Source organism: Cynocephalus volans, chromosome 3 (genome assembly GCF_027409185.1).
Source record: "Cynocephalus volans isolate mCynVol1 chromosome 3, mCynVol1.pri, whole genome shotgun sequence".
Taxonomy (NCBI): Eukaryota; Metazoa; Chordata; class Mammalia; order Dermoptera; family Cynocephalidae; genus Cynocephalus; species Cynocephalus volans.
This window is the reverse complement of record NC_084462.1, coordinates 86,129,205-86,155,131: the sequence shown is the minus strand read 5'-3', so window position 1 is coordinate 86,155,131 and position 25,927 is coordinate 86,129,205. Positions and strand designations below refer to the sequence as shown.

General features: G+C 38.3%; 1 protein-coding gene across 5 annotated transcripts in view; it reads right to left on the bottom strand.

Annotated features, from left to right (window-relative positions):
- MYO5A (myosin VA) overlaps positions 1-25,215 on the bottom strand; it is a 187,007-nt gene extending 161,792 nt beyond the window's left edge. For all 5 annotated transcript variants that reach the window (XR_010022885.1, XM_063088963.1, XM_063088966.1 and 2 more), the window contains exon 1: positions 25,137-25,215. Coding sequence is in view for 4 of the 5 variants with exons in the window: in XM_063088963.1 (XP_062945033.1) it covers positions 25,137-25,163 (27 nt within the window). In the remaining variant the exon portion in view is untranslated. The remainder of the gene's footprint in view (positions 1-25,136) is intronic.
- Between the last annotated feature and the right edge of the window lie 712 nt (positions 25,216-25,927).

The following is a 25,927-nucleotide window of genomic DNA, read 5'->3' as shown; positions in this document are numbered from 1 at the left end:
ATTTTGACCTGAGGTAATTTAGTATATGGGCAAATATCCCATAACACCTTAGTAGATTATGAGGGCTTCACTGTCCCATTCCACTATTGATGACCCATCACTCAGAAAAGTTTAAATTGTATTCAATACACAATTTGAGGAGAATGCAACTCCTCCCCCAGTTAACCCCAAAGGAGCTGTAAATCTGGGATGGCTCTTCAGCATTGTCCTGAGTTGGCACAAGGGTGCCAGGCCTGTGCATCAACTAGTCATTGGATGTAGGTGTAACCTTGGGTAAAACAGTTTTTTAAGCTGAGAGAATTCCCAGTAACCTTGTAGCAGCTGGGAAGATGGAGCTGGAAAGTCCTGATAAATGGATCTAGGCAGTGCAGCATAGTACTTACAATTAGCAATGGTTATCTTTGGAGGGTAATTTTTTGTTTTGTTTTTTAAATTCTTCACACGAGTCTTCTGTGTTTTCCAAATAAAAAATAAATTACACCCTATCTTTAATAACATAGTTTAGAAAGATTCACACCAAATAATGGAAAAATAAACTTCCTTAAGAGGAATAACTACTAGTATACAGAAAACTTAGTTATGGAAAATTATATGTATAGCTAATGTTTCATTATTTTTAAATTTACACAAATTTTAAAAAATTTAAACTATTTCTGAGATAAATTTAAACAAATTTTTTCTAAGAAATATTATAAAAAATTTAAAAACTGCTTTCTTAAACAGATCATAAATGGAATACTAGCCCAAACTAGGTTTTTATTGTGTATGCCACACGACCAACAAAAATGTGAATATTTCAAAAATATTAGGATAAAGTAGGCCAACCTTAAAAATGGAAAGCTGTTTAGGTGTTTCTCACACACACGCACGCACGCACGCACACACAAATGGTTATGCATTTTTAGAATGATTGATATCTATAATAAGGTTTTCATAAACTGTAACTTTACCTACCAGAAAGGTTCCTTAAAATAATTCAAAAGAAAGTTTACATTAAATGATCTAAATAATTACTGCATCTAAATAAGATAAATACTTAAATGGACACTTACGAAATAGCTCAACAAAGGACTTCTGGTTCTAGATGTGATAGAGTATCAGACTAACATTCTCACTGAGAACAGCTATGAAAGCTAGATATAATTTTTTAAAAACCCCAACAGATTAAAGGCAACAAAAGAACCATGATTTGAGAGACCAAGATCCCAGAGAAGGGAAATGCACTGAAGTTAGCCTGTAAGACTATTTGCTGCTACATCTTCTCCTCAGGTCATTTGCCAGTTCACCTTATGGGAAGTGGAGGCTGGTAAAGAGTTTGATGCAGAACTTGTGGTAGTCTCACTGGTCTAAGAAGACAAAAACTGGCTGCATCAGTAGCTCTGAATTCCAAGATTGGAGAGGCTAAGACCTTGGAGAAAAAGAGATGGTCCTGGTTGGATATAATTTCCCCTTTGAGCACTTGATAAGTTTCTAAATTGTAGATGTGCAGGGAAAGTGGCTAAGAAACTGAACAGAAAGCAACACTAAGAAGCTAAACAGCAAAGTAGAAATGTTTGCAGCTCAAGTGCTAAGAAAACAAAAATTGGAGTTCAGAGCCAGGAAGAGAGGTCTGGTGAATATACCCCAGCCTTTCAGTTGGGATCCCTAAAACATTATAAGGTAAGATTAAGGACAAACTGGAAATTGACTAGCCATTACAAAGCCTGAAACACAGTGAAATGCCACAATCTCTCACTGGAGAAGGTTATCTGTCCAGCTGCCAGAAGAAAGTTAAATCATTTCTGGAAGCAGATGTCATCCAGAGCCCCTGCAATTTTTCATATAGAGTGTACTCCATTCAATCAAAAATTACTAGGCATGCCAGGAAAAAAGGACTAAATGACCAAAAATCAAGGGAATAAATAGAGAATAGAAAAGAATCCACAGGTGACCCAGACAGTGGAGTGATCAAACACAGACTTCAAAGTAATTGATTAATATATTTTAAAATATACAAATAGATTGATAATATTACCAGAGAACTTGAATGTTTTTAAAAAACCAAATAGAGCCTTTAGAACTGAAAAACAGAGTAACTAAAATAAAGAATTCAGTAAATGGATTAGACACAGTAGAAGGGAGAATTTGTGAGATGAAAGATAGGTCAGTAGAAAATAACCATACTCAATCAAAAATAGAAAAAATAAAGTAATAGAGAAAAGAGGATCAGAGACATATGGAAAAAAGTGAAATAGTCTTATATTTAATTTAGTTCCAGAAGGGAAGGAGAAAGAATAGGGGAGAACTAATATTTGAAGAGATACTGGCCAAAAAGTTTCCAGAACTGATGAAATAATGTTAAGCCATAGATTCAAGAAGCTCTATGGACCCAAACAGAATAAATAAAAAGAAACCAAATTTAGGCATATCATAGTAAAACTGCTGAAAATCAAAAACAAAGAGGAAAAAAACATAAAAGCATCTGTTATCAGATGAAATAAGGTGTTGGAAAGGCAAGTCTCAACAAATTTTAGAGAATATACACAGACAACAGAGTATATTCAATTGTTGACAATGAAATTATGCTAGAAATAGAAAGCAGAAAGATAAATAGAAAATTGCCAAATTTTTGGAAATTAAGCAACATATTTCTAAATACTAATGAGTCAAAGAAGAAGTTTTAAGGGAAACTAGAATAAATAACTCGATGATAATAAAAATTCAACATATCAAAACCTGAGGAATACAGCCAAAGTGGTGTTTTGAGGGAAATTTATATCCTTAAATCTATGATTTAGGATAAAGTAGGCCAACCTTAAAAATGGAAAGCTGTTTAGGGGTTTATTTCACACACACACACACACACACACACACACACACACACACACACACACACACACACACACACACACACACACACACACACACACACACACACACACACACACACACACACACACACACACACACACACACACACACACACACACACACACACACGGTTATTTGAAAAGGAAGGCTGAAAATTAATGTCTGAGCATTCATCCCAAGAAGCTAGAAAAAGAATAGCAAATTAAACTCAAACAAAATAGAAGAAAATAACAAAGATAAACATATAAGTAATCAACAAATTAGATAATAATTGTATAACAAAGAAAAATCAACAAAGCCAAAAACTGATTCTTTGAAAAGACTAATAAAATTATAAGCCACTATTTTTGTACAGGCATAATCTATATAAACAACTCCTTATTGTTGAACATCTACATTTTCTCCAATTAGACACACTATTCCACAGCACTGAAATGATCATCCTTGTAGTATTCATTCATGCTTATTTCCTTAAAATAAATTCTTAAAAGTATGACTGTTGGCTTAAAGGGTGTGAAAAACTCTAAGACTTTTAATACATATATTGCCAAACTGTCCTATTGAAAGATTGAACCAATTTTACTCCCACTAGCAGTTTATGATAGTGTTTACTTCCCTAAATAACAGGCACAATTTTTTAAAATATTTGATTGATTAAAAAAAAATCATCAATTTGATTTGCATTTCTTAGGTTACTAATGAAGTTGAACACCTTCATAATGTTTACAGACTATTTAAGTTTCTTCTTTTGTGAACTGCCTATTTTTCTATTAGGGTGTTATTTTTTCTTATTGATTTCATTACTTTATCATATATTGATATTGAGTCCATAACCAGAGAATTGAAAATGTTTTCCTGTTCTGTCAGATTACCTGTTAATGTCATTTATTGTATTCTGTTGTTGTAGAGGAGTTGAAATTGTTTATATTCTTGTCAATTTTTTCCTTCATGGTTTTTCTTCATTTGATGTTTAGAAATACCAGTCCTATACCAAGATTATTAAGTAAATACTCACCCATATTAACTCCTGATGGAAATGCATTGGTAAAGACTTGATGACTCTCTACAAATGTCTTGCTGGCTCAGGAAAGTAATCTGGAATTCCATAAAGCATATCAAAACTAAGATATTTAAGATTTTAAAAAATACTAGACATATGATTGGATTCTAGGCTTTGTGGGCTGTTTTAGTCCATTTTGTATTGCTATAACAGAATTACCTGAGACTGGGTAATTTATAAGGAAAAGAGGTTTATTTGGCCTACGATTCTGGGACAGCTGCATCTGGCACGGGCCTCAGGCTGCTTCCACTCATGGCAGAAAGTGGCAGGCAGCCGGTGGGTACAAGCAGATCACATGGCGAGAGGAAGCGAGAGAGAGAGAGGAGGTGCCAGGGTCCTTTAAACAATCAGCTCTCATGGGAACTAATAGAGTGAGAACTCACTACCCCTACTCCCTCGGGGAGAGCATTAATCTATTCATGAGGGATCTGCCCCCATAACTCAATCAGTTTCCAACACTGCCACATTGGAGATCAAATTTCCACATGAGTTTTGGAGGGGACAACACATCCAAACTCCATCATGGGCTGAGCCAGGGCAAAATTATGATGTAACTGAAAAATTACGATGTAACTTATCTCCTTTTTTCTTTGCCCTTTTTACTCCTGAAGCAGCTTTTCCTCTATCCCCAATTCCCAGATGTGTCTTCCAGCTAGCTATTTCATTATCACTTAAGAAAGGACTGTTCTTGGTTCACCATACACGGCATTTATGATCACTAAAAGTATTTATGCTCTTAAAATAACAACTTGCAAAGAGGATGCCCAGGAAAAGTTTTAGAAAGGAAGATTCTGAGGCATTAATGGATTTTCTTTTTTTCGATTACTATTTTTAATAGTGGTAAAATACACATAACATATTTACCATCCTAACCATTTTTAAGTGTACAGTTCAGTGGTGGTATTAAGTACTTTCACATTGTTGTGAAACTATCACCACTACCTATCCACAGAATTTTTCATCTTCCAAAACTGAACTCTTTACCCATTTAAACAACTACTCCCCATTTTCTCCTTCCCTCAGCTGCTGGCAACCACTATTCTACTTTCTGTCTCTGTGAATCTGACTACTCTAGGTACCTAATATAAGTGGAATCATATAGTATTTGTCTTTTTGTGACTAGATTATTTAACTCAGCAAAGTTCATCCATGTTGCAGCATATATCAGATAATCCTTCCTTTTTGAGGCTGCATAATATTCCGTCATATGAATGTACCACATTTTGTTTATACATTGATGGACACATGGGTTGCTTCTACTCTTTGGCTACTGTGAATAATGCCGCTATGAACATGAGTTACAAATATCTCTCTGAGACTCTGCTTTCAATTCTTTTGGGTATATACCCCAAAGTGGGATTGCTTAATCATATGGTAATTCTGTGTTTAATTTTTGGAGGAACTGTTACATTGTTTTCCATAGTGGCTTCACCATTTTACATTCCCATCAACAGTGTAAAAGGATTCCAATTTCTCCATATTTTCTGTTTTTCTAATAGTAGGCATCAGAATGGGTGTGAAATGGTATCTCGTGGGTTTGATTTGCATTTCCCTAATGATTAATGATGTTGAGCATTTTTTCATGTGCTTATCGGCCATTTGTATATCTTCTTTGGAGAAACGTATATTCAAGTCCTTTGCCCATTTTTTAATAGGGTTGTTTGGTTTTTTTGTTGTTGAGTTATAGGAATTTTTTATGGATTTTCTTTTATCTGTAGCCTCTCTTAGTACCCTACACAACAGGCTATACAGGCAGCCTTCTCCTCTCTCTCCCCTCTCCTGAAAAACATTCTTTGTTCATGCCTAATCCATGTTGATAATCCCAACACCAAGAAGAGATCAGAAGGCATCTCAGTTCTGAAAGCATCAAACAGTGCTTTAAATATATTACAAAATATTTTAATATATTGTATATATTAAACACATAGTCAGGAAACTTTTTTAAACTCAAAAATGTCTCTGAAACATCTTTGTTTTTGTTTTTTTTTTAAAAGATGACTGGTAAGGGGATCTCAACCCTTGGCTTGGTGTTGTCAGCACCACACTCAGCCAGTGAGCAAACCGGCCATCCCTATATAGGATCCGAACCCGTGGCCTTGGTGTTATCAGCACCGCACTCTACCGAGTGAGCCACGGGCCGGCCCTTGAAACATCTTTGTTTACACTACTTAAAAAAAGGAAAGAATATATTTGTTTTTTTTCTGAATATAAAAGAAATGTATGCTGATTATAAAAATCCAAATATTGTAGAAATGGATAATTAGAAAGTGAAAGTCTCCCATAATCTCACCCCCTAGGAAAAAAACTCTTTTAAACAGTCTATCACTCTATCATAACAGACTACTATAAACTCTTCCACAAACATAGGCGCACACACACACACACACACACCCCACATACATATTGTAGTGGACTGAACTATGTCCCCCCAAAACTCACTGAAGATTGAATTGTGTCCCCAAGTTTTATGCATTAGAAACTTGGTCCCACTGTGACTGTTAAGAGGGTGGGAAATACTATTATGATAATTGAAAGGTGGAGCCTTGAAAAGATGATTAAATTGCAGGATCATGCCTTATGGAATGGATTAAAAATGGTGGTCAGGAGTGTGGTTCTGAGGGATCTGAAAAGAGAGTGAATGAGAAGTCTTCTTTCTTGCTCTCTCTGCTCCCACCATCTTGCAATGTGAGACCCCTGGGTCACTGTCACCACCACTAGATGGACTTTGTGCTTTCCAGCCTCAGAAACTGTAAGCAATAAATTTTGCTTTTCTTTATAAATCACCCAGTCTCAGGTATTTCTGTTATAGCAACACAAAAAGGACTAATACACATATATACTGCATTCCACTTTTTTTCTACTTAATAATATATCGTGGACATCTATTCAGATCAATATGAGATGCTGTTAATTATCTTTTAAAAATAGCAGTCAGTATAGTATCTATACACATAAACTAATTTTTTTTTAAATTCACAAAATGTAAGACAAAATAGATTCTAATAAAATCAAAAGTACTTCAGGATCTAATATTGAACGGTGAAGAGAGAAAAGAAAATGGAGCTTGTAATCACTCTGTATCATCGTACATGAGATCTAAATCTTTAATGGTGCTGCTCTCTCATATTTACCTATGCTGCATTTACAAACTCACTTCCCCATTCTGAACTAGAAATAACATCTCTTCTACCCATGCTGCATCTACAGAAACGTCTGATCAGTAAGGCTAGCCATTTCCAAAACTTTAGTGAGGTAACAGAGAGGCTAACAGCGCAACTGACAAATATAAAAACCAGGTAAACATGCATAGGGTTTGCATGTGTCAGCTTCCATATAAAGTATAGTTTTCTCATTATGCCATTGGCAAACAATATTTTGATTTATTTCTTCAGTTACACAACGAACTAGTGTCTTCTTTATGATTAACTTTAAAATATGTAAATGAGACATTGCCTTTGAGTATCAGCAAATGAGAAAATTTAAGTAAGAACAATTTAAGTGAAAAATGTAATTAGCCCATTCATCTCCTGATATGGTCAAATTTTCTTATTTTCCTAACTCCTTTTTTTCCACAAGAGTCCTCTGTATCTTCTCATCTCTATTCCTTTCCTTGCCTATCTCTACTTTAAATTTCCACACCAAATGGACAAACTTACCAAACATGTTATCATTAAATAATCTAACAGGGTTGGGTTAAGCATGTGGTTGGCATGGCTTTACCATAAACTTCACATAAGAGTTGGTAGACCAGGTGGCAGTAAACCCCAAAGTTGAAGAGGCTTTTAATGCTTGCAAGAAAATTTTCTAGGCCTTCAACTGCTGCTGCTCTTTCTCCTTCTTGGTCTTATGAATACCTTGTTCTCCTCTTTCCCTATTGAAATTCAAGAACATGCAGCTACCATAAACTGGATATCCTAGGAACAACCTTGGCTAGAAGACTGGTACAGCCTCTACACACACATCCTTTAACTGATGTTATCCACTCACTCGCTCTTATTCATACCCAGCTTTTCCCATATTATTGAAACTTCAATCCTTGCCTCTGTCATGTTCAGGTTGCTAAGCCTGAGGAAAGCAAGACTTCAAAAAGCCATAAGTATAGTAGAGAAGGACTCAGGAGAAAGCCAGAGAACCTAGAAATTATGAGTAGGACTGGATTATGTTATATTAATGGCCATGCTTTGCAATGTTCAAATCATGACTAGAATTCATCTTTTACCTCCTGAATTCCTTCGTATTCCTATGTTGCCTGTACTTGTTCTGTGCATAAATAACACTCTATAAATTCAACAAATCCTCCAATTTTATATTAATTTTATTCACATTAAAGCTGCCACATCTTGTTTAAGTTAGGAATGCCTTCAGCTACAAGGAACAGAAAAGTCTGATTAAGTAGCTTAAACTATTTGGACTTTAATTGTGTGCTTTCCAAGATATCCAGAGAAGGTTATTTCAGGGTTATTCTGGAAGCTCAAAACTGTCATTAAGAACCCAGACTCTATCTTTCTACTCTACCACCTTAGCTGGTTAGCTTTTCATTCTCAGGCTTGCTGCCTCATGATTGCAACTTGGCTGCAACCACTCCACACATCATATTCCACACTTAAAGATGGAAGAAAGAAGAGCATCCAAACTGTTCTCTTGCTTCTGTTCCTTTTGCTAGAGAAGCAATTTTTTCCTTGTAGAGGCCCTCCAGAAGATTTCTAGTTGTGTCACATTAGCCAGAACTGAATCATATAGCTAGTCTTAATTTCAAGGGAAGTTAGAAAAAGGCATATTTGTCTTTCAAACCTCTGTAGTGGCAAGAGAAAAGGGGCTGGGACTGGCTTTTGGGATTCAACCAACAGTTTATAACACATATCTATATCATACATAAAATGCTAGTTATGCTAATCATAACTGAGTGCAGGACCTTTAAGAGCCCTGGTTTAGAATACAGTTCCTTTGTCTGGCAGAAAAAAGGTTGAGAATGCTGCTGATGAATATAGATGAAAAAGACTGGAATGGAAGCTACAGCTATTTCAGATAATACTGACAATGCTGAGTTGCAGATAAATTATAACTGAAAGAGTATCTCTAACCAAACCATATCTAGAGTGAATGGAAAATTGTATTAATGTGCATAACTCACATCCTGAAACCTCCAGAAGCTTTAAGAGTATGATCAGTAGAGATCTATCTAGGGCTATGATTTTTAATTTCCACTATCTATCTATTTATCTATCTATTTATTTACTTATTTATTTATTTTTGTCAATATACAATGTGGTTGATTATTGTGGCCCATTACCGAAACCTCCCTTAGGGCTATGATTTTTTTAATAAGGAAACAGATTTTTACAAATCATTTAAAATAGATAAGCCAATAATACTTACCTAAGAGTTAAAATTAATGGACTCCATTACGATGTGCCAAGTACTGGGCTTTACATACATATATCTCTAATCTCTCAGCTGCCCTATGAGATAAGTACATTCACTAATTTGCTTAAAGTCACACAAGTGGAAACTCAACCTAACTTTAGAAATCATGGTCTTAACTGTATCACATTACTGTTTGTTGTTTTATATGCTCTCCTTGGTATTTCCTATTCATTTCATGTATCTGTCATTTAATCATTCAAATTCATAAAGTTTAACTCTTGTTTATAAATTATAAAGTCTTTCCCTACTTCCTTTTCACAGTATATCTGGTTCACGCAAATCCTAATGTGGCAAAGCTCTTTCCATCACATCTTTCAAAAACCTAGAGTCAGATAATCCAGATAGATTTTATAGCCAGTTTTAGAAAAGCTTAGATAAAAATTACTACTAACCTGACAAAACAAACCACCAAAAAAAGACACTGCAACACAATGTACGAACAACAAAAGTAGAAACATAACTATACATCTATATTAGTCCTATGTGTTCTAATCCCTCCTCTATTTAATCTACTCTGAGTTTGCTACATCTATAGCACACTGGCCAGTATTATTTGTAGGCATGCCATTGGTTCTCTGAGTTATTGGGCTGTTTCCCTCCCCAGGACATTAACCCTGTTTGCCCCACACATAGCTGATAACACCCATTTGGATAATTATACCCAAATTTCCAGTCTCAAACTGCCCTTTCTTCAGCTTTTAATTTTTTTAGTTGTTATGTCTCTCTTTTTTTAAAAAAAACTTTTTTCTTTACATCTCTATTATTACTCTCCCAGAAATGTAGCTCCTGAACAGATGTAAGATCCTGATCATATTTTCAACAATATGATAAAATCCATACCTTTTTATTTGCCAAAAACTGCAAACCATAGGTTATACATTAATTTCCTCCTACTCTCATCTATTATTAAAGTTAGAAGTGGATTAAATTCCTTTGTTTGCTCAAAGGCAGTGTCCTCATGTTGGGTTGGAAAACAAGGTGATCAATGATCACATGAAGGGAAGAATCTTCCTACTTGTCTCTCCACCTGCTTTTCCCTAACTCTGGCTAACTCTGCCCAATAATTCATCTTTCTTTAACTATTTGGAAGAAAAAAACAAAACAGAATCCATGATAGCAAGATCAGCTGACAGACAGCATGATTAGCTAAAGAAAATAGTGATGGGAATATACGAAACCTCTTCCTTGCACCAATAATGCAGCAGGCAATCCTATCTGGTGTTTGCCACCCTACTGTACCTACAAATGTTTGCTTGCTAGGTCAACTGCATTTAAAATAAAATATGACAGCTGTAAATAAAACAATAACATACACACCATTTTTAGATTCTGACAAGTCAAAGTTCATGTACTGCTTTCTCAAAAACTGTCACCAAAGACAAACAGAGAGCAGCCTCAAGAGGAAATAAGAGAAAATCACTACATGGCCTGAATGATTCCTGTTGAAGTCAGAACCATCAGATGAAGACTGTAAAAAGGATCAATAGTTTAAAATCCTCTCAAATGAACAATCTATGCCATTCTCCTTCTCTAGTCTCTTGGGGAAAAAAACGGGCAGAAAAAAGCTTAAGGTCTTTTAATGAGACTGTTATTCCATTAATTATTTGAGGCAGTTTTTGTTTCACTGGAATTAATTAACATAACTCTTCTGTTTTAAGCTCCAGCTGCATCTGATGTCACTGCTATGGCAGTGAAGAATAAAAACCAAAGAACAACTGGCTACTTAAGGAATTAAGTTGACTAAAATGAAAAGCATCCACAGAAGCAGTTCCAGTGCTCTGGCTGAGACTCTATTTGTGTACTTATACACCACATTCTTAATAAAATCAATCTACATAATTTCAGACTAACAAAACCTTAACTGCTGCCCAGTTGAAGTCATTTTCAAGCTGGAATCATATTTAATGAACTACTCCATCTATTTCACCTATATCACCTATATATATTTTTTTAAATACTTAATTTGACCTCTACTCATTCAGATTTATTAACTTTCACCATAGTCTATGATAGTTACCTTAGAAAATCCTGAAAAATAACAAATAGATAAGTAGAATAAGAATACAGGAGATGTTTAACCTAACAAAATTATTTTAAAACTCTAGGTCTAAGGTACAGAATAGCACAGATTACAATTAAGGTTTACAGATTTGCTAAATAGGCACTTTCTTTTAAATGTCCCCATCAGTTAGATTTTTTTATGAACTCAGATGAGACATCCCAATCCTCATTTTAACCAGTTACATTGTACTCTACATGTTTTGTCCAGATCTTGCTTAAACACACCACAGCAGAGGCTCAGCTCCAAAAGACAAACTGGACCTTGATGACTCCTGTGGGCAGTGGCTGAGGAAGCAATTTCCATATAGTTTATTCTAACTTTCCTGAGACTAAGGCACTGGTCCTGACACAGACTCAGAAAACTCTTGAACCCAAGGAGATGCCACCTCTGCCCCATGCAAAGTAGACATCTTCTGAAGAACTGGGCCCCTTAAGATCCCTGGCCAGCTTCACAGACACATTTCAGTTGTAAACTCATCATAAAAAAAATTCAGTTATGGTATTTGCAAACCAGGGCGCTTATTTGAAATGTAGTAATTCAATAACTCCTTTTCAGAGCTTTCAAGATCTCAGTCTTATGTATCAAAGATTATTTCCCACATTACTTCTCTTGATTCAATACATGTGTTTTTTTTTTTTTTTTGAATAACTGCCTCTGCTATATTTCTCCTCCCTTCAGCCTAAGTCAACCTTTCCATTTCTAAAGCCAACAACTTCTGAGCAACCAGGCTATCCTGCCATTAAATATGGATGGAGGGGCTTGACAAATTCTGAGTGGCATTTATTAGTCAGGGATAGTCTCCTCGGTTAACATGAGAATGTGTAAATTATAATACAATTCATCTAGCTATGTGGTTTCCAGAATATTGGAGAAGGAAGGGATCCTTTCTCCTCTCAAGTTGGAGCTCGCCTACAGCTTGATTTGCCTGGTCTACTGATTAACAATCTTGATCTATCTACCTCTACAGTCTGGACAATTTCCTTCTAGTAAGCTCTTGTTGCTGGCACACTCTGAGATCCCAAATATGTAATTATATTTAAAGATTTATTAACAAGTACGTTGATGTTCCTGTGGTTTTTAGTCTTCTAAGCTCTAACCTGATTAATCTTCTTAACATTGGTATCATAATCACCGAGTTTTTGTACTAACATTGTCATTGTAGAAAAATGTGATGTTTTGCAATTTCAGTCAAATTCATTAACAATAACAACTGATTTCTTTTTAAAGGAACACAAAGGCTTTTGCTTCTCCAGTTTAAATGTAAACTGTCAAAAAATTAGAAGTACTTATCATAGGGGACTGGTTGAGTAACATATGACTAATTCATGTAGTATAATACTCTGGAGCCATTAAAAATCATATTGTAGAAGAATATGTATTGGCATGGAAAATCTTCACAATCTACTACTTAGAGAAAAAATCTTGCTACAAAATAGTATGCATAAAATAAACCATTTTGCTGAAGAAAATACACACACTGAAAAAAAGAGTAAAAGGACATATTTCAAAATATTAAGAATATCTAAGGATAGTGAGAGTACATGCAATTTTTTCTCCGGCATTTCTGAATTTTTCAAGATTCTTCACTGGACACTTATTATTTTTATACTTTTTAACAGCTTTTTATAAAAAAGTTAAATAGCTACCAAAGTAATTTTGCGAGTCATTTCCTATACTATTTCACACCTATTATTAGTAAATGTAATAGAACATCTTTTGCCATAGGAGACTCTTAATTATGTTTTAATATAAGTAAGGCAGTTTTTCCAGTTGCCTTTAAAAATAGCAAAAAGAATTACTGGGTCACTACCATGTGCCAGTCTTCTTACATATTCTATTAAAAGTGAAACATTAAGGATAGTCAGGAAAACAAAAAACAAAAACTGTAGCTGACAATATGTCTACACTCATATCACCTTACAATTTTAAAGAGTCACCACCACCCCTAAATACTGTAGATAACTCAATTCTACTAACTTTTATTGAGCACTTACCAGGTGAGAGATCCTGGGAAGAGGGTGTGTGGTGAACAGGGTCAAGCAAAGCTTGAACACATGCTCAAGGGGAAAGGTTAGTTCAGTGTCTCAGAGTGGGATTCCACAGACTACCTGCATCAGAACCCCTAATAAAATTGGTTATAAATAAATAAATAAAATGCAGATTCCTGGGGCTCTGGTTCAGAATATCTGGAGGCAAGACCCAGAAATCTGCTTTTTAAAAAGCATTCCAGATGACTGCTTCATACACTGACGTTTGAGAAACCCTAGTGTTAAGAAAGATCAAGTCAAGAGACTATGGTTACTAAAAGATCACGGTCTTGAATGCCAGGCTAAGTTAATTTTGTATAGATAATTAGGGTGGGGAAGGAAGGGATGGGTACCAGTCAAGGGTTTTGAGCTAGAGAGCAACATGTTGAGATCTGTGCTTTGGTTCAGTACTGCTCATCACAGCGTGGATAGAAAAAGAGAACAACCAGAAGCACTGAAGAACTAAGGAAAGTGATCTATAATGATGCACTAAAAGATGGCCAAAAGAAGAATAAAGTGGTTCCTTTCCCTGGTGCCAAGAAGAGGGGTGAAAGGGAGGAAGCTTATGAAGAGTTATTGATGAATAAATAAGATGATTTGAATGCTGAAATGTTAAACCCCAGAAATACAGATATGAAGAGGAAGATCTGAAGAAAACTTTCCAATGATATGTCAATATCATTTAATTCATTTATTCATTCTGTCACTGACTTGGTACTTACCACATACCAAACACTAGATGCTGAGTCAAAAAACAAATAACAACTATTTAATTATACAGTTTATATAATGAATTGTATGGTATATGAATTTTATCTCAATAAAGTTGTCATTAAAACACGAGGTATTTTCCCTGTCCTTGAGGGTCTCAGAGAAGCACTGGGGAGGTAGATAGACAACTGCAATGTGGTGTTGTCAGTGTTAGGACAGAGGTAAACAGACTGGGCTATGTGAACATACAGAAGGAACATCTTAGCCACACTGAGGTCCAGAAGAACTAATTCATGGACAAAGAGTAGAGAAAGCAAGGCAAGGGGAATGCTGGCAATCAAGAAGAAGGTAAATCTGATGAGCTGTTGACTTAAAATGATTACCTGAATGCCAGGAAGGAAACATGAGAGATAAGGCAGGCCCAGGGTAAAGGCAGGTCATGAAGAACCTGTGTGTTACAGCCTCACTCCTCAAGATGGGGTCCTCAATCCAGTAGCACAGGCATCATCTGGGAATTGTTAGAAATGAAGAGTCTTGGGCCCCACCACTGACCTGAGTTTTAACCTTCATTTTAACAAGATTCCTAGGTGATTCAGATGAACACCAAAGTTAAGGAAGTTAGAGTCCATGCCCTTGACTGTGATGATGCACTGCCTCTCTTTCAAACTGGGAACAGTAGAAGCCAAGGAAGGAAACAGTTGCAACAAAGCCCTCAGAACAGTGTCTGGCCTGCAATGAGGCCTCACTAAATATTAATCATCATTATTTGATAATTATACTGCCATGGAGTCATGCATTTTCCCAAGCCACAGTTTTTAGAAGAAAATAAATGACAACTAAATAAGGTAAAAATCAAGGTTTTAGTGGAGGAAGAAAAGCAAAGAAACTTTCAAGGATGCTAAGGCTTCAACCCAGTTTCCTATACCTTTAATATCTGAAGCCCCACACAATCAACCTCTTCCAGGTTTGTGGCTACCACTGTGATCCAAGTCCTTAGGGAGGGCTGCTGTACACAGTGATCCATCATAAACTGAAGGCATCATAAACTCCAAGACACCTTCTGAGTGCTTTAGAAGATTCCATTTTAGGGTGCTACCTTTAGCATTGGGTGCATTTTGCTCCATTCTAGTTGATTTAAGGCAGACAGTTGATGCTGAAGAACTCTCAGATTCTCAACTGCCCCCTGAAAACAAATATACCCTTGGACTCCTCCAGACAAATGTTAGTTCATTCTAATTTGGAGGACATGTCTACAATTAAATGATACCATATTATTAGGTAGTTTTCAAGTTAAAATGATATCATTTATACTCTTAAGATAAAAGATTTATGGTTTTTTTAGGTTTTAAAAATTATTTCTAATTCAATTAATTCTCTCTAGCAGAGATTCATCCAAGATCAAGAAGAAACAGTGAGAAAGAGAAACAATGATGAAAATGGTCAGAAAAAGAAAACAATTTAGATTTCCAAAAGGTTAAATTTTAAAAATAAATTCATGTATTTCTATTCTAAGACGATTTCTCAAAACAGAATAAAGGTACTTAATGGCAAAAAGCATCTCCCAGAATGAGACATCTGGTCACCCTAGCCCTGAGGCAATGCACATAAAAAGTGCTATTTTTAAAATGAAATGAATGTGAATGCCATACCCTGCATAAATACAAATGCCAATTCTGGCCAGGGAGACTTGGATTCTAAAACTGACTAATTCAAGCAAAGATTTATGTACAAAGATGTTCATCAGAGTACAGTAATTCTGATAATGAAAAATGCTCAGCAGTAAATAAACTCTGGTACATACAGATGAAGAAATATTATACAGCAATTAAAAATATTTTCAGTGACTATCTGTTTATACAAAAATTCTCACAATATAAATTAACTTAAAAAATCATTACCATTATATATATAAATAAAAGACCTAAGGAAGTAAATCAACAGCTGACAATGATTATCTCTGGGTAGTATAATTAGTTTATATTAACTTTCTTCCTTTATGTTTCCATATTTTTCAAGTTGTCTATACCGTATCATTTCATAACCAGAAAAAATATTGCTTATAAGTCAACTTTTTAAAAAAATTCTCCAGTTAATCCCTCTTTCTATTTTCAACTTTTTCCTACCTTTTCTTGCCTTAGTCTAAGTCTAGGTCTAGGGTAGAGTTTTCAAGGGGAAGTGCTATTTTGCCCACTGGGGGACATTTGGTAATGTCTGGAGACAATATTGGTTGTAACAACTGGAGGTGGCGGGTCCTACCAGATCTAGTGGATAAAGATCGGGAATTTGGCTAAACATTCTAAAATACACAGGATGAGCCTCCCACAAAAGAATTATCCAGCCTACTATCAACAGTGCAGAGGTCGAGAAATACTGGTGTAGGATGAAAAATAAACAGTAAGAGTGAGCTAAAATGCAATTTTAACTCTGGGGGGGGGTCACTTCTTCACTTTTAAAATAAGAAACATACATTCTGAATTGATGAAAATTTAATCCAGGTTTTGAGCCAAATTTCTTATTATTAAGATACACATTTCCCTGATTTTATGGAAAACATCTCCAGAAATTCTGCTCCCAACCTCAGCATGCTGCTTGTCAAATTAGAAGTAAGATTCTTCTCAGCTTGAGCATATAGAGATCAATCCTGTGTAAATGTTGTTTAAATACTGGTACAAAAATGTCATAAAGTGAGGTCATATCTTTAAAGGAATAGCTAGTCATCTTTTTGTATGTACTCCAATATGGTAAGTTGAAAAACCAAGGTCTAACTAGTCTAGTCTCACTAGTCTAAAAACTAGTACAACACAAAAGTGTTTAATTGTTTGAAACACACACATGCTTATATACACAGAAAATTTATGCAAACTCATACAAAATAACTTCCTATCGCAATGTCAGATTCAAGGCATGGCAACAAAGCAAAGTACATGGATTTAAGGAAGTGAAAATCCTCCTCAATCTTTTTACTTAATTACCCTCCTCAATCTAAGTTACTAAATAATTCACTCTACAACAATTTATTTTATTCCTTTACAGATATGGATATGGGTGTATAATTTGGATGTAACAAATCACAACAGAGCATAAAAGGTAGATACAAAAAATAAAATAGAAGGGGGATAAAGAAGATGACAAGACAGAAGGAAGAGAGCAGCAGAAGATAGAACACAACAAGGGATGACATAGACAAAAAGAGTGAACAAGAAATTGTGTGATATCTCTGGGTCACACAAGCAATTCAAGCAAAGATTTATGTACCATAAATCTTTTCTGGGTGAAAACAAGGAAAGAGAATAAGCAAGGAAGTGAAGAAAATAAGGAGAAATAAAATGCTGAGAAAATACGGCAGAAAAAGATCAGCAGGAAAGGTGACACAGGATTCATAGTCACCTAATTAATGAAGACTGAATAAAAAATAATTTTCAAATCTTCAATCTCTGATGTGCTATTAGTAACAGTTGCTTGTATGGATTCTCCACGGCTTTTTTTTTCTCTCTTTTCTCTTTTAATTCAAAATGATTCTCTAGAAGAAAGATACCTAATGTTCTCCTGGTCATTCACAACTCTTCCATTCTTGTGCTCAAATATCAGAAGAGTAGGGGCAGAATTCAATCACTGTCATTTTTGGTGACCTATTCACAGCAGACATTGATTGGGAGTAGTTGTTTCATCCTGTCTACACAGTGTTATTCCTTCTGATGGGCAACAGCCGTCAGCCATCTCACGAGGTCAGACTGGGACTATCAATTAGGGTGCTCTGTCCTCCCCCAGCCTCTGGGGTGAGCATAGACTTGACCACTAATGGTATTCTTCCCTGACTGCCTACAGGGCATAATGAAAGAGAGGGCACATGACTCCAAGCAAGGGCAACCAGAATTCCTTCATCAGGCTCTCTTCCCTCAGGCCCAGAGCTATAAGATCATGTGGTCTGCAAGTGCCATGGACCATCTTTTCATTCCTAAAAGAGCTGTCCTGAGGATAAAACCAATGTCAGACAGCACACAAGAGTCAGTAACAGACAGCCCCAAAGACCACATTTGAGCCTTGAATCCAGCCATGCCTAGACTTTTAGGCCATATAATAAAACAAAACTCTTTCTGGCTTTGAGATGGATTTCTGTTACTTCTATAAATCAGTTCCAGCTGGTAAACTGTTTAACACTGTCAAAGAGAGGTTTGGTAAGTTGGTGTGTCAGAACTGTCATCCATGAATTACCCAGGCCCTTTCTATTTACATACTATATCTCAGCTGATATCATAACTTGGTAGTAATATGTTTCATAAATGTAAAACTTAATGTTTAAAGTGGAAATTCAGGGGGCTGGCCAGTTAGCCCAGCTGGTTAGAGCACCACCTTGTAACACCAAGGTTAAGAGTAGAGATCACCATGATGGCTAGTCAGCCACCAAAAAAAAAAAAAAAGGTGGAAATTCATTTAAAATGACAAACATTGGGCCGGCCCCGTGGCGCACTTGGGAGAGTGCAGCACTTGGGAGCGCAGCGGCGCTCCCGCCACGGGTTCGTATCCAATATAGGAATGGCCGGTGAGCTCCCTGGCTGAGCGTGGTGCGGGCGACACCACACCAAGGGTTGCGATCCCCTTACCGGTCACAAAAAGACAAAAAAATAAATAAATAAATAAAATGACAAACATTTATTTATTTCAAGATCTAACAAGTATCCCTACTAAACTGAGATTCTACTATGCTTAATGTAAATATTCCACCATTCCCAGCTTACCTTCATCCTTCTTTTTTTTTTTTTTTTGGTGTGTGTATGTGTGGCTGGCGGGTACAGGGATTGAACAACGCTGGACCTTGGTGTTATCAGTACCATGCTCTAACCAACAGAGCTAACTGGCCACCTAGAACTAGAGTTCTCCCCTAGAACTAATCCTTCTACCCTCTGCACTGTCCTGATCATTTTATTTCTCCTATTCTGAAATTTCTTTAGTTTCAGTGTGTATTTGCCAAGAAGTAGAAACCCCAACTACACATTCAGGATTCCTGGCCAGGACAATGCATGTTTTTGTATAACTGAACAAGAACAGACAAAACTTATCTTTTTTTGTGTCCAGTCTCTCTTCAGTTCAGCATTTTTCTTACATTTTTGGCCACAGCAGCACAGCATATCAGACCAAAGGAAATAGATGGTCCTTGTGAACACTTAGAAAGTATAACACCCTTCTCCTTTGATTTCAATCAAGTTTGGAGCCATTATATCTTGAAATCAAAACATCATTATCTCACCACTAAGTTCTACAACTGGCCAAAAGCAGTGCCATTAACAGGCATAGTGTCAGCAGGAGGAAATACAAATGGAAGATGTGTAACAGGAGACTTGACGACGGCGAATGTGCTTGCCAAACTCCTGTTGTACAAGGAGATGTTTAATGCTAGTTAAGGAGAACCGTGAGGGAGGTGAGCTTAGAAGGGTAATGGAGAGTTCCTGAGGCATGAAGAGCCAGGGATAAGTTTCTGCAAAATGTAGCTGTATCGGCACAAACTCAGACTGACATGATAACCAAGATAGATGGGGAAGAAAAACTATTAAAGGGTAAAATTTACCAAAGGGCATTTAAACACACTAAAGACCTAGGGAAACAAGGCATCAAAGGCAAATATCACTGATAAAGGCAAAGTGGCAAGTGTGTAAAGAAAGATCAAATAAATCACCTGAACTCCTTTTCCATCTGCTCCCACCTCCCACTGAAAAGGAAACTCCACAAGAGTGACATCCAAGGCCAGATGTTTGCATTAAGTCTCTATTGGTTGGGCTAAGGTGGAACCATAACAGTCATTTTGAAAAAAACAAAAAAACTCTTTCTCTGCCCTAACAGGCAAGTGCAACTCTGATAAACACTTTGAATAAGTTGGAGAAGAGAAGCAGCTAAGCACAAAGGAATTTCTGGGGGTGATAGAAATGTTCCATATCTTGTTTGTGGTGGTGGTTACATGACAGAATATATTTGTCAAAACACATCAAAATGTACACTTTAAATGAGTGAATTTTATTGCATGTAAATTATACCTCAATATAGCTGATGAGAAATAGGGAGGGCAGGGGTGGGGGGTGCCAGAAGGAAAGGAGAGACAAACTCCCCAGGCAGACAAATGGAAAAAGTCTGGAAAGACCACTGTGGGATGGAGAACAGGCCTATTAGGGTGGGTGGGAGAACTGGAGCTGCCCATGCAATATTTTGCCTAGGGGTAGTCCTTACTCTATAGATCAGTCAGAAGTTTGTTCTTCCACTAACACAGTGCACTTCACTAGGAATTGCCTGGAGACAAATAAATCTGACTTTATCCTCAAGTGGGCCACTACCCCTAAATTCTCCCAATGAAGGAAAAATTCATCATAAAATGGAAAACAGAGAAGCCAAATTACCTTCGGAGGGGAATCATCTCTCCTCTCCTGTATTCTCCTATACAGTACAAATGTTAGCATTCCCATCACTCCTTCCATGAGGTTGTAATTAAATCCTTGGAACCCCATTCATAGAGCTTCCTCCAGTTTTCCCTTACTTTAAAAAGCTACAAGCACCAGGAAGATTTAAACTATTTTATCTGGCAGTAGCAACTCTCATTAGAGTTAGAACCTTTTTGTACTCTTAACCACTGGGCAATACACAGAATTTTCACACTTACTAGAGATAGTAATGAATTTCAAGAGGAAATCATTGGCATTCTGCTTTGCTCAAGCAGTTTAAAGAAGTATTTCTGAGTAGCTTTCAAGTTCCACAGAATCTGCAATAAAAATTCATGATGAAATAGAAATTAACTTTCACTTTCCAAGGCTGGAGCTACTGGCATTATCTTATCCTATTCCCTCTCCTTTCCATCCTATATCTAATCCATCTCAGAGACCTGTCTCTCATATTTGTCCCCTTCTTTCCCACATGTTCTGCCCATGCCTCAGATCAGACTTCACATTCTGTTTCCTGAAGCAGTCTCCTTGGTCTCCCTGGCTCCCAGTTCTCCTATTACTCATCCTTTCAACATGCCTGAAAATGTGTTTGCTTGTTTAACCACTTCTTTATACCCTGCTTCATTACTACAAGTGGATTAAGTATCCCAAACCATTATTTTCAATTTGTCCCTCCACTGTTCATTCATTCATTCAACAAATATTCAATAAGCACCTATTCTGTGTAAGACATTGCTAGGCTCTACAGGAAATGACCAAAACAGCATCTCAGGGGGCTCATGGTATGGTGGGAGTGATAAACATAAACACAAACAACTATAATAAGATAGAAATGTGGATGGGTCATTAAGACAGGGAAAAAGTGCTCATGGGGGGTTCAGAATCTGAACTGTCGGCTGGATGCCAAGTGAAGTTAGCATTGGTATAAAAGAAGTAGAATGTGAAAGACAAGAAAAAGGATGCTGAGGTTTCCAACCTGAAAGATTAGAATAGCAGTGCCATTAACAGGCATAGTGTCAGCAGGAGGAAATACAAATGGAAGATGTGTAACAGGAGACTTGACGACGGCGAATGTGCTTGCCAAACTCCAAATTAAGTCATATGACTAAAGATGAGATTTCTGTTCTGTTTTAAGATGCTGGAAGCAGTCTGAGAAATGTAGTTTCAACATGAAAATATTAGAATTTCCAGGACTGATGGTTTGAAGGGACAATGGCATAGAATATAAAAATGGAACTATCCCAGAAAAAAAATCTAGGCCATGTGGCTTCAGTAGGTATGAGGGAATACAGTGGGAAAGGAAGGTTACAACTGTACAATCTACTGGCCTAATCAGCAGTTTCATCTAGGAAAGTTTATATGGCTGTGCAAACATGGGGTTTTAGATTATTATTTTTGCACTGTTTTTATTTGCATTTATTATTGTTACAATACTCAGCATCTTAACACACAATGCGGACCTCCTAATTAAACAGCTTCAGGTAACCTCGGCCATTCCACAGCATTAATGGTGCTACCCATGCTGTCTGGGAACCTCATGTGAGGAGGACAAGCACGTCATTCATTACATTGCTGCTGGTGATCTTTCTAGATCTAACAGCTAACCCCTGCTCCACAAATGCTGAATCCTTTGTACTTGCTGAAAGCACCTTTGGGTGACGTTATAATACAGATTTCCAATGGCAAGTCAAGACTAGCAAATATTTTCAAAATCAAAAGCAATGAGATATCACAGCTGCCTTCAATTCTTTGGGAACAAGACAGGTGGACCTAATAACAAATCAACCACAACTCTGTAAATATACAAAAAACCATTGAATTATACACTTTAAATTGGAGAATTGTATAGTATGTGAATTATATCTCAATATAGCTGTTATTTAAAAAAACCCAACAAACACGTTTTAACCAAAATGTTAGTTTCCAGAAATGTTATATCCCAGGGACCTAGCTATTGCCCTTAAAATGTTTATACTGCTGGAAAAATTTACAAAATGGAAGCCCTGCTAAACTACTGCAACAAAACCATTATCATTCTAGCTAAAAAGAAGAAATTGAACAGTCTCTTGCCCTTCATTGTAATAGAAGCTGATCTGTATCACACATCAAAATCTGCCTTTAAGCTCTCAATGACATTTTTTAAGAGGGCACTTTTCAGATTTAACCACAATGTTGAATACAATAATTATGGCATGTCGTTAATACATCTTTCCTTGTAATCTACCCCATAACTTCCTTCTCTGTAATCCTCTGCAAAGGAAAGATCCATGTTTTTATCCTCTGATATTGCTTCTAATGATTTCCTCATCCCCTAATAATGACTACCTCAACTTTAATCTCTGGAATCATTCCAACTTTCCCCATGTCCCAACCCATTCCCTAACTTCTATTAATAAATACCATACCAGCTGTCTGCTGGTTGTTAATGCCCTTGGAGATTCATTCAGTGTGGGTCATGAATATAAGAAGCAGACTGCATGCCCCTTGAGGGAAAGGAATGTGTCTTGTTGATTGTTAGAACCTCTCAACATTAAGCAGAGTACCTGACACACAGAATGCTCAATAAATATTTCTGCCTGTCATTAAGCAAAGGCCCATTCACAAAAAGAATTTGCCAACAAATAGCCAAGTGACCAGACTATTCTCAGGCATAAGTGTATTTAGGAGAAGGCAGCTTAAACCCCAACTTTATGTATAAACCAGTTTTTTTTTTCTTTCTTGATGTCTAAACCAGCTGTCTTTAAAATGATTAAAAAGTGAATTTTAAAACAGATGTGATAAAGCTGGGAGCAAAGCTCACAACCTTACAATTTAAAGATTACAGTATCATTTCATTTTTTATCTCCCAGATTATCTTGGGGGGAAAAAGCGGATCCAAAATCCAACAGCAATTTATTATCCAATCAGTCCCTAGTTAAGCAGCCTGCTATTAGTCAGGCAGCTCAAAGATGCACTGCTCACCAAGAGAAGAGTTGGAGGGAGAGGGCCTGAACAAAGTAACTAAGAAATCTTTACAGACTGATACCTCTTTATGTGAAAATGACTATTTCTTAGATTTTACATCATATTTTCATTACGAGGATTAAATGAGTTAAAATTTGTAAAACAGAACACGATATAAGTGTTTGTTAATCAAGTAACTTTTAGTTTCCAGTTGTACTCATTCATACCTTAGAGATCTACTTGCCTAAAGAAATTACCAGGTTCAGAGAGAAGTTCCGACTTTGCAGTCCTAGAATCTGGGGCTAGAAAGAGATCCCAGAGAATGATTCACGCAAGTGCCTCATTTCATGGTTAAATAAATGAATCATATACCTCATATTTGTAGGGAAATGTAAAGGTTATAAAAAGTTTTCACAACTACTGTTAATTGTGATCCTCACAACAGCTTGTAAGGGATGTAGGGCAGGTATAATTAACTCCATTTACAGATGAGGAAACTGAACCAAAGAGGTTAAGTGACTTGTCCAAGGTCACAGAGTTATTACGCAAAAATGTCCCAGCTAGAATTCAGGTCTCTTAATGCCGAGTCCAAATCTCTTTCCTCTATAACATGCGGCAACTTGGGCCCTGGTCTTAACTTGGGTCACCTATGGAAGCAATGACTTCATGATCCTAAATGGAGATTTTGCTGGAATGTGAACTTGAAAACTTAAGGCAATTCTGTCAACTGGAAACACCTACCTCCGTTTGAATTTATATGATTACACATGTTCACAAAGAGCACCACACACTGCCCAAGACACATTTTTCAGAACAGTCTGCAAAGGGACAGGTCTCCAAAATACTGCATTCAGAGATTACAAGATCCAGAAAATATTGCTGTCAGTTTAAGAAAGAAAAGGTTGCCACTTTCCTTAAGCTAAACCCAGAAGGAAAAGGCTCGCCACAGAGGATGATGAAGACATGGAGCCTAACAAGCCTCTAAGGGATTGCACGCAGGTTGCAAACCCCCAGCGACAAATGTGTACCAACCACCTCAACCCGTGAATCAGCTCGCATTTTTCCGGCAGTATCTTTCCGAGGGGCTCACCACCCCAGGGCAGCAATCAGAAACCGGGCAGCTGAAGGTGAAAATCGGCTGGCCACTGTTTGCAGGATTCCACAATAACCTCACAGAAAGGTTGGCTGACGGTAAAAGCGGCGCCGCATACCAACACAAGGCGGTATTTTAAGCGCGTGTCCCCACGAGAGGGACCAACGGATCTACCACATCAAGCATGTCCCACCAGCCAGGATTTTCCCTAAACCGAGTAGGAGGGCTAGGCAATCCTGGTCCAGGCCCACCCTACCAAATTCACGCGGGCCCTCTCTCCACTCAGAGACCCGTCTGCCCCCAGCTCGAGAAACGTGGCAGGGGGCATGGAGACCCCGAGACTGGCCTCCCTCAGCCGCCTCATCCACCACCCGAAAGAGGAAGATGCCGCGGCGGGCGGGCGGCCGGGCGGGCAGGGCCGGGGGTTCTGAAACGCGCGGAAGGGAATGGTGCTTGTCCGTCCGGGCCCTCGCGCTCCCGCCCCCTCCCCAGCCCGACGGCCGGCGGCGCCCTTCCCACGGCGCGGGCCCGCGGGGCGTCGTACCTTTGTGTAGAGCTCGGACACGGCCATGGCGGGGCCCGGCGCGCCGACGACCCCCGCCTGAGCCGAGGCCTCACCTCGCCTGGGCGGCCGCCCGCGCCGACTCGGAAGCGCCCAGGCAGCCGCCCGCAGGGAGCAGGGCAGGGCCGGGCAGGGCGGGCCGCACCGGGCGTGGCGGGGCGGGGCCCTCAGGCGCGGGCGACCCGCGGGGGCCTCGCCATCGCTCCTGGGCTCGCCGCGAGCAGCCGCGGCCGCTGAGCGCGCCTAGGGTCCTCGGTATCGCCGCCGCCGCAACGCCCTGGGCGGCCAGCGATGCCGCCGCCGCCGCCGCCGCCGCCGCCCTGTGCATTGTGGGAGCGGGAGGAGGCTGCGCTCCAGCGCTGCCACCGAGGCTGCTCCGGGCTCTCTCGGGCTCACGCTGCCTCCCATCGGCTGCGGGCACCGAGGTCGTCAGCCCGCCAGCCAGCGCCGCCGCCGCCTCCCGCGCTGACCAGGCACGGAGACCTGCCCCAGACACCCGTCCTGGACACCCCCAGCCCAAGCGAGCGCTGGACAGTGCAGAAGATTCCAGCCCCCGAGGGAGGGGCGGCGATAGCAGGGGCTGTTACTGCGTCCAGGTAAACGACTGGGAGCCTCCAGGCTGCTTCTCCTGTCCTTCCAAGCATTTCTAGTGAGAGGATTGAGGGCAAGTCTTCTTGAAAGTATGAAGAATAACCTAGAACTCCAGAAGATCCTATTAACAGTAGTGACCTGGAATCTGGGCAGTGCAGGACCAAAAATTTGAGGTGAAAGTT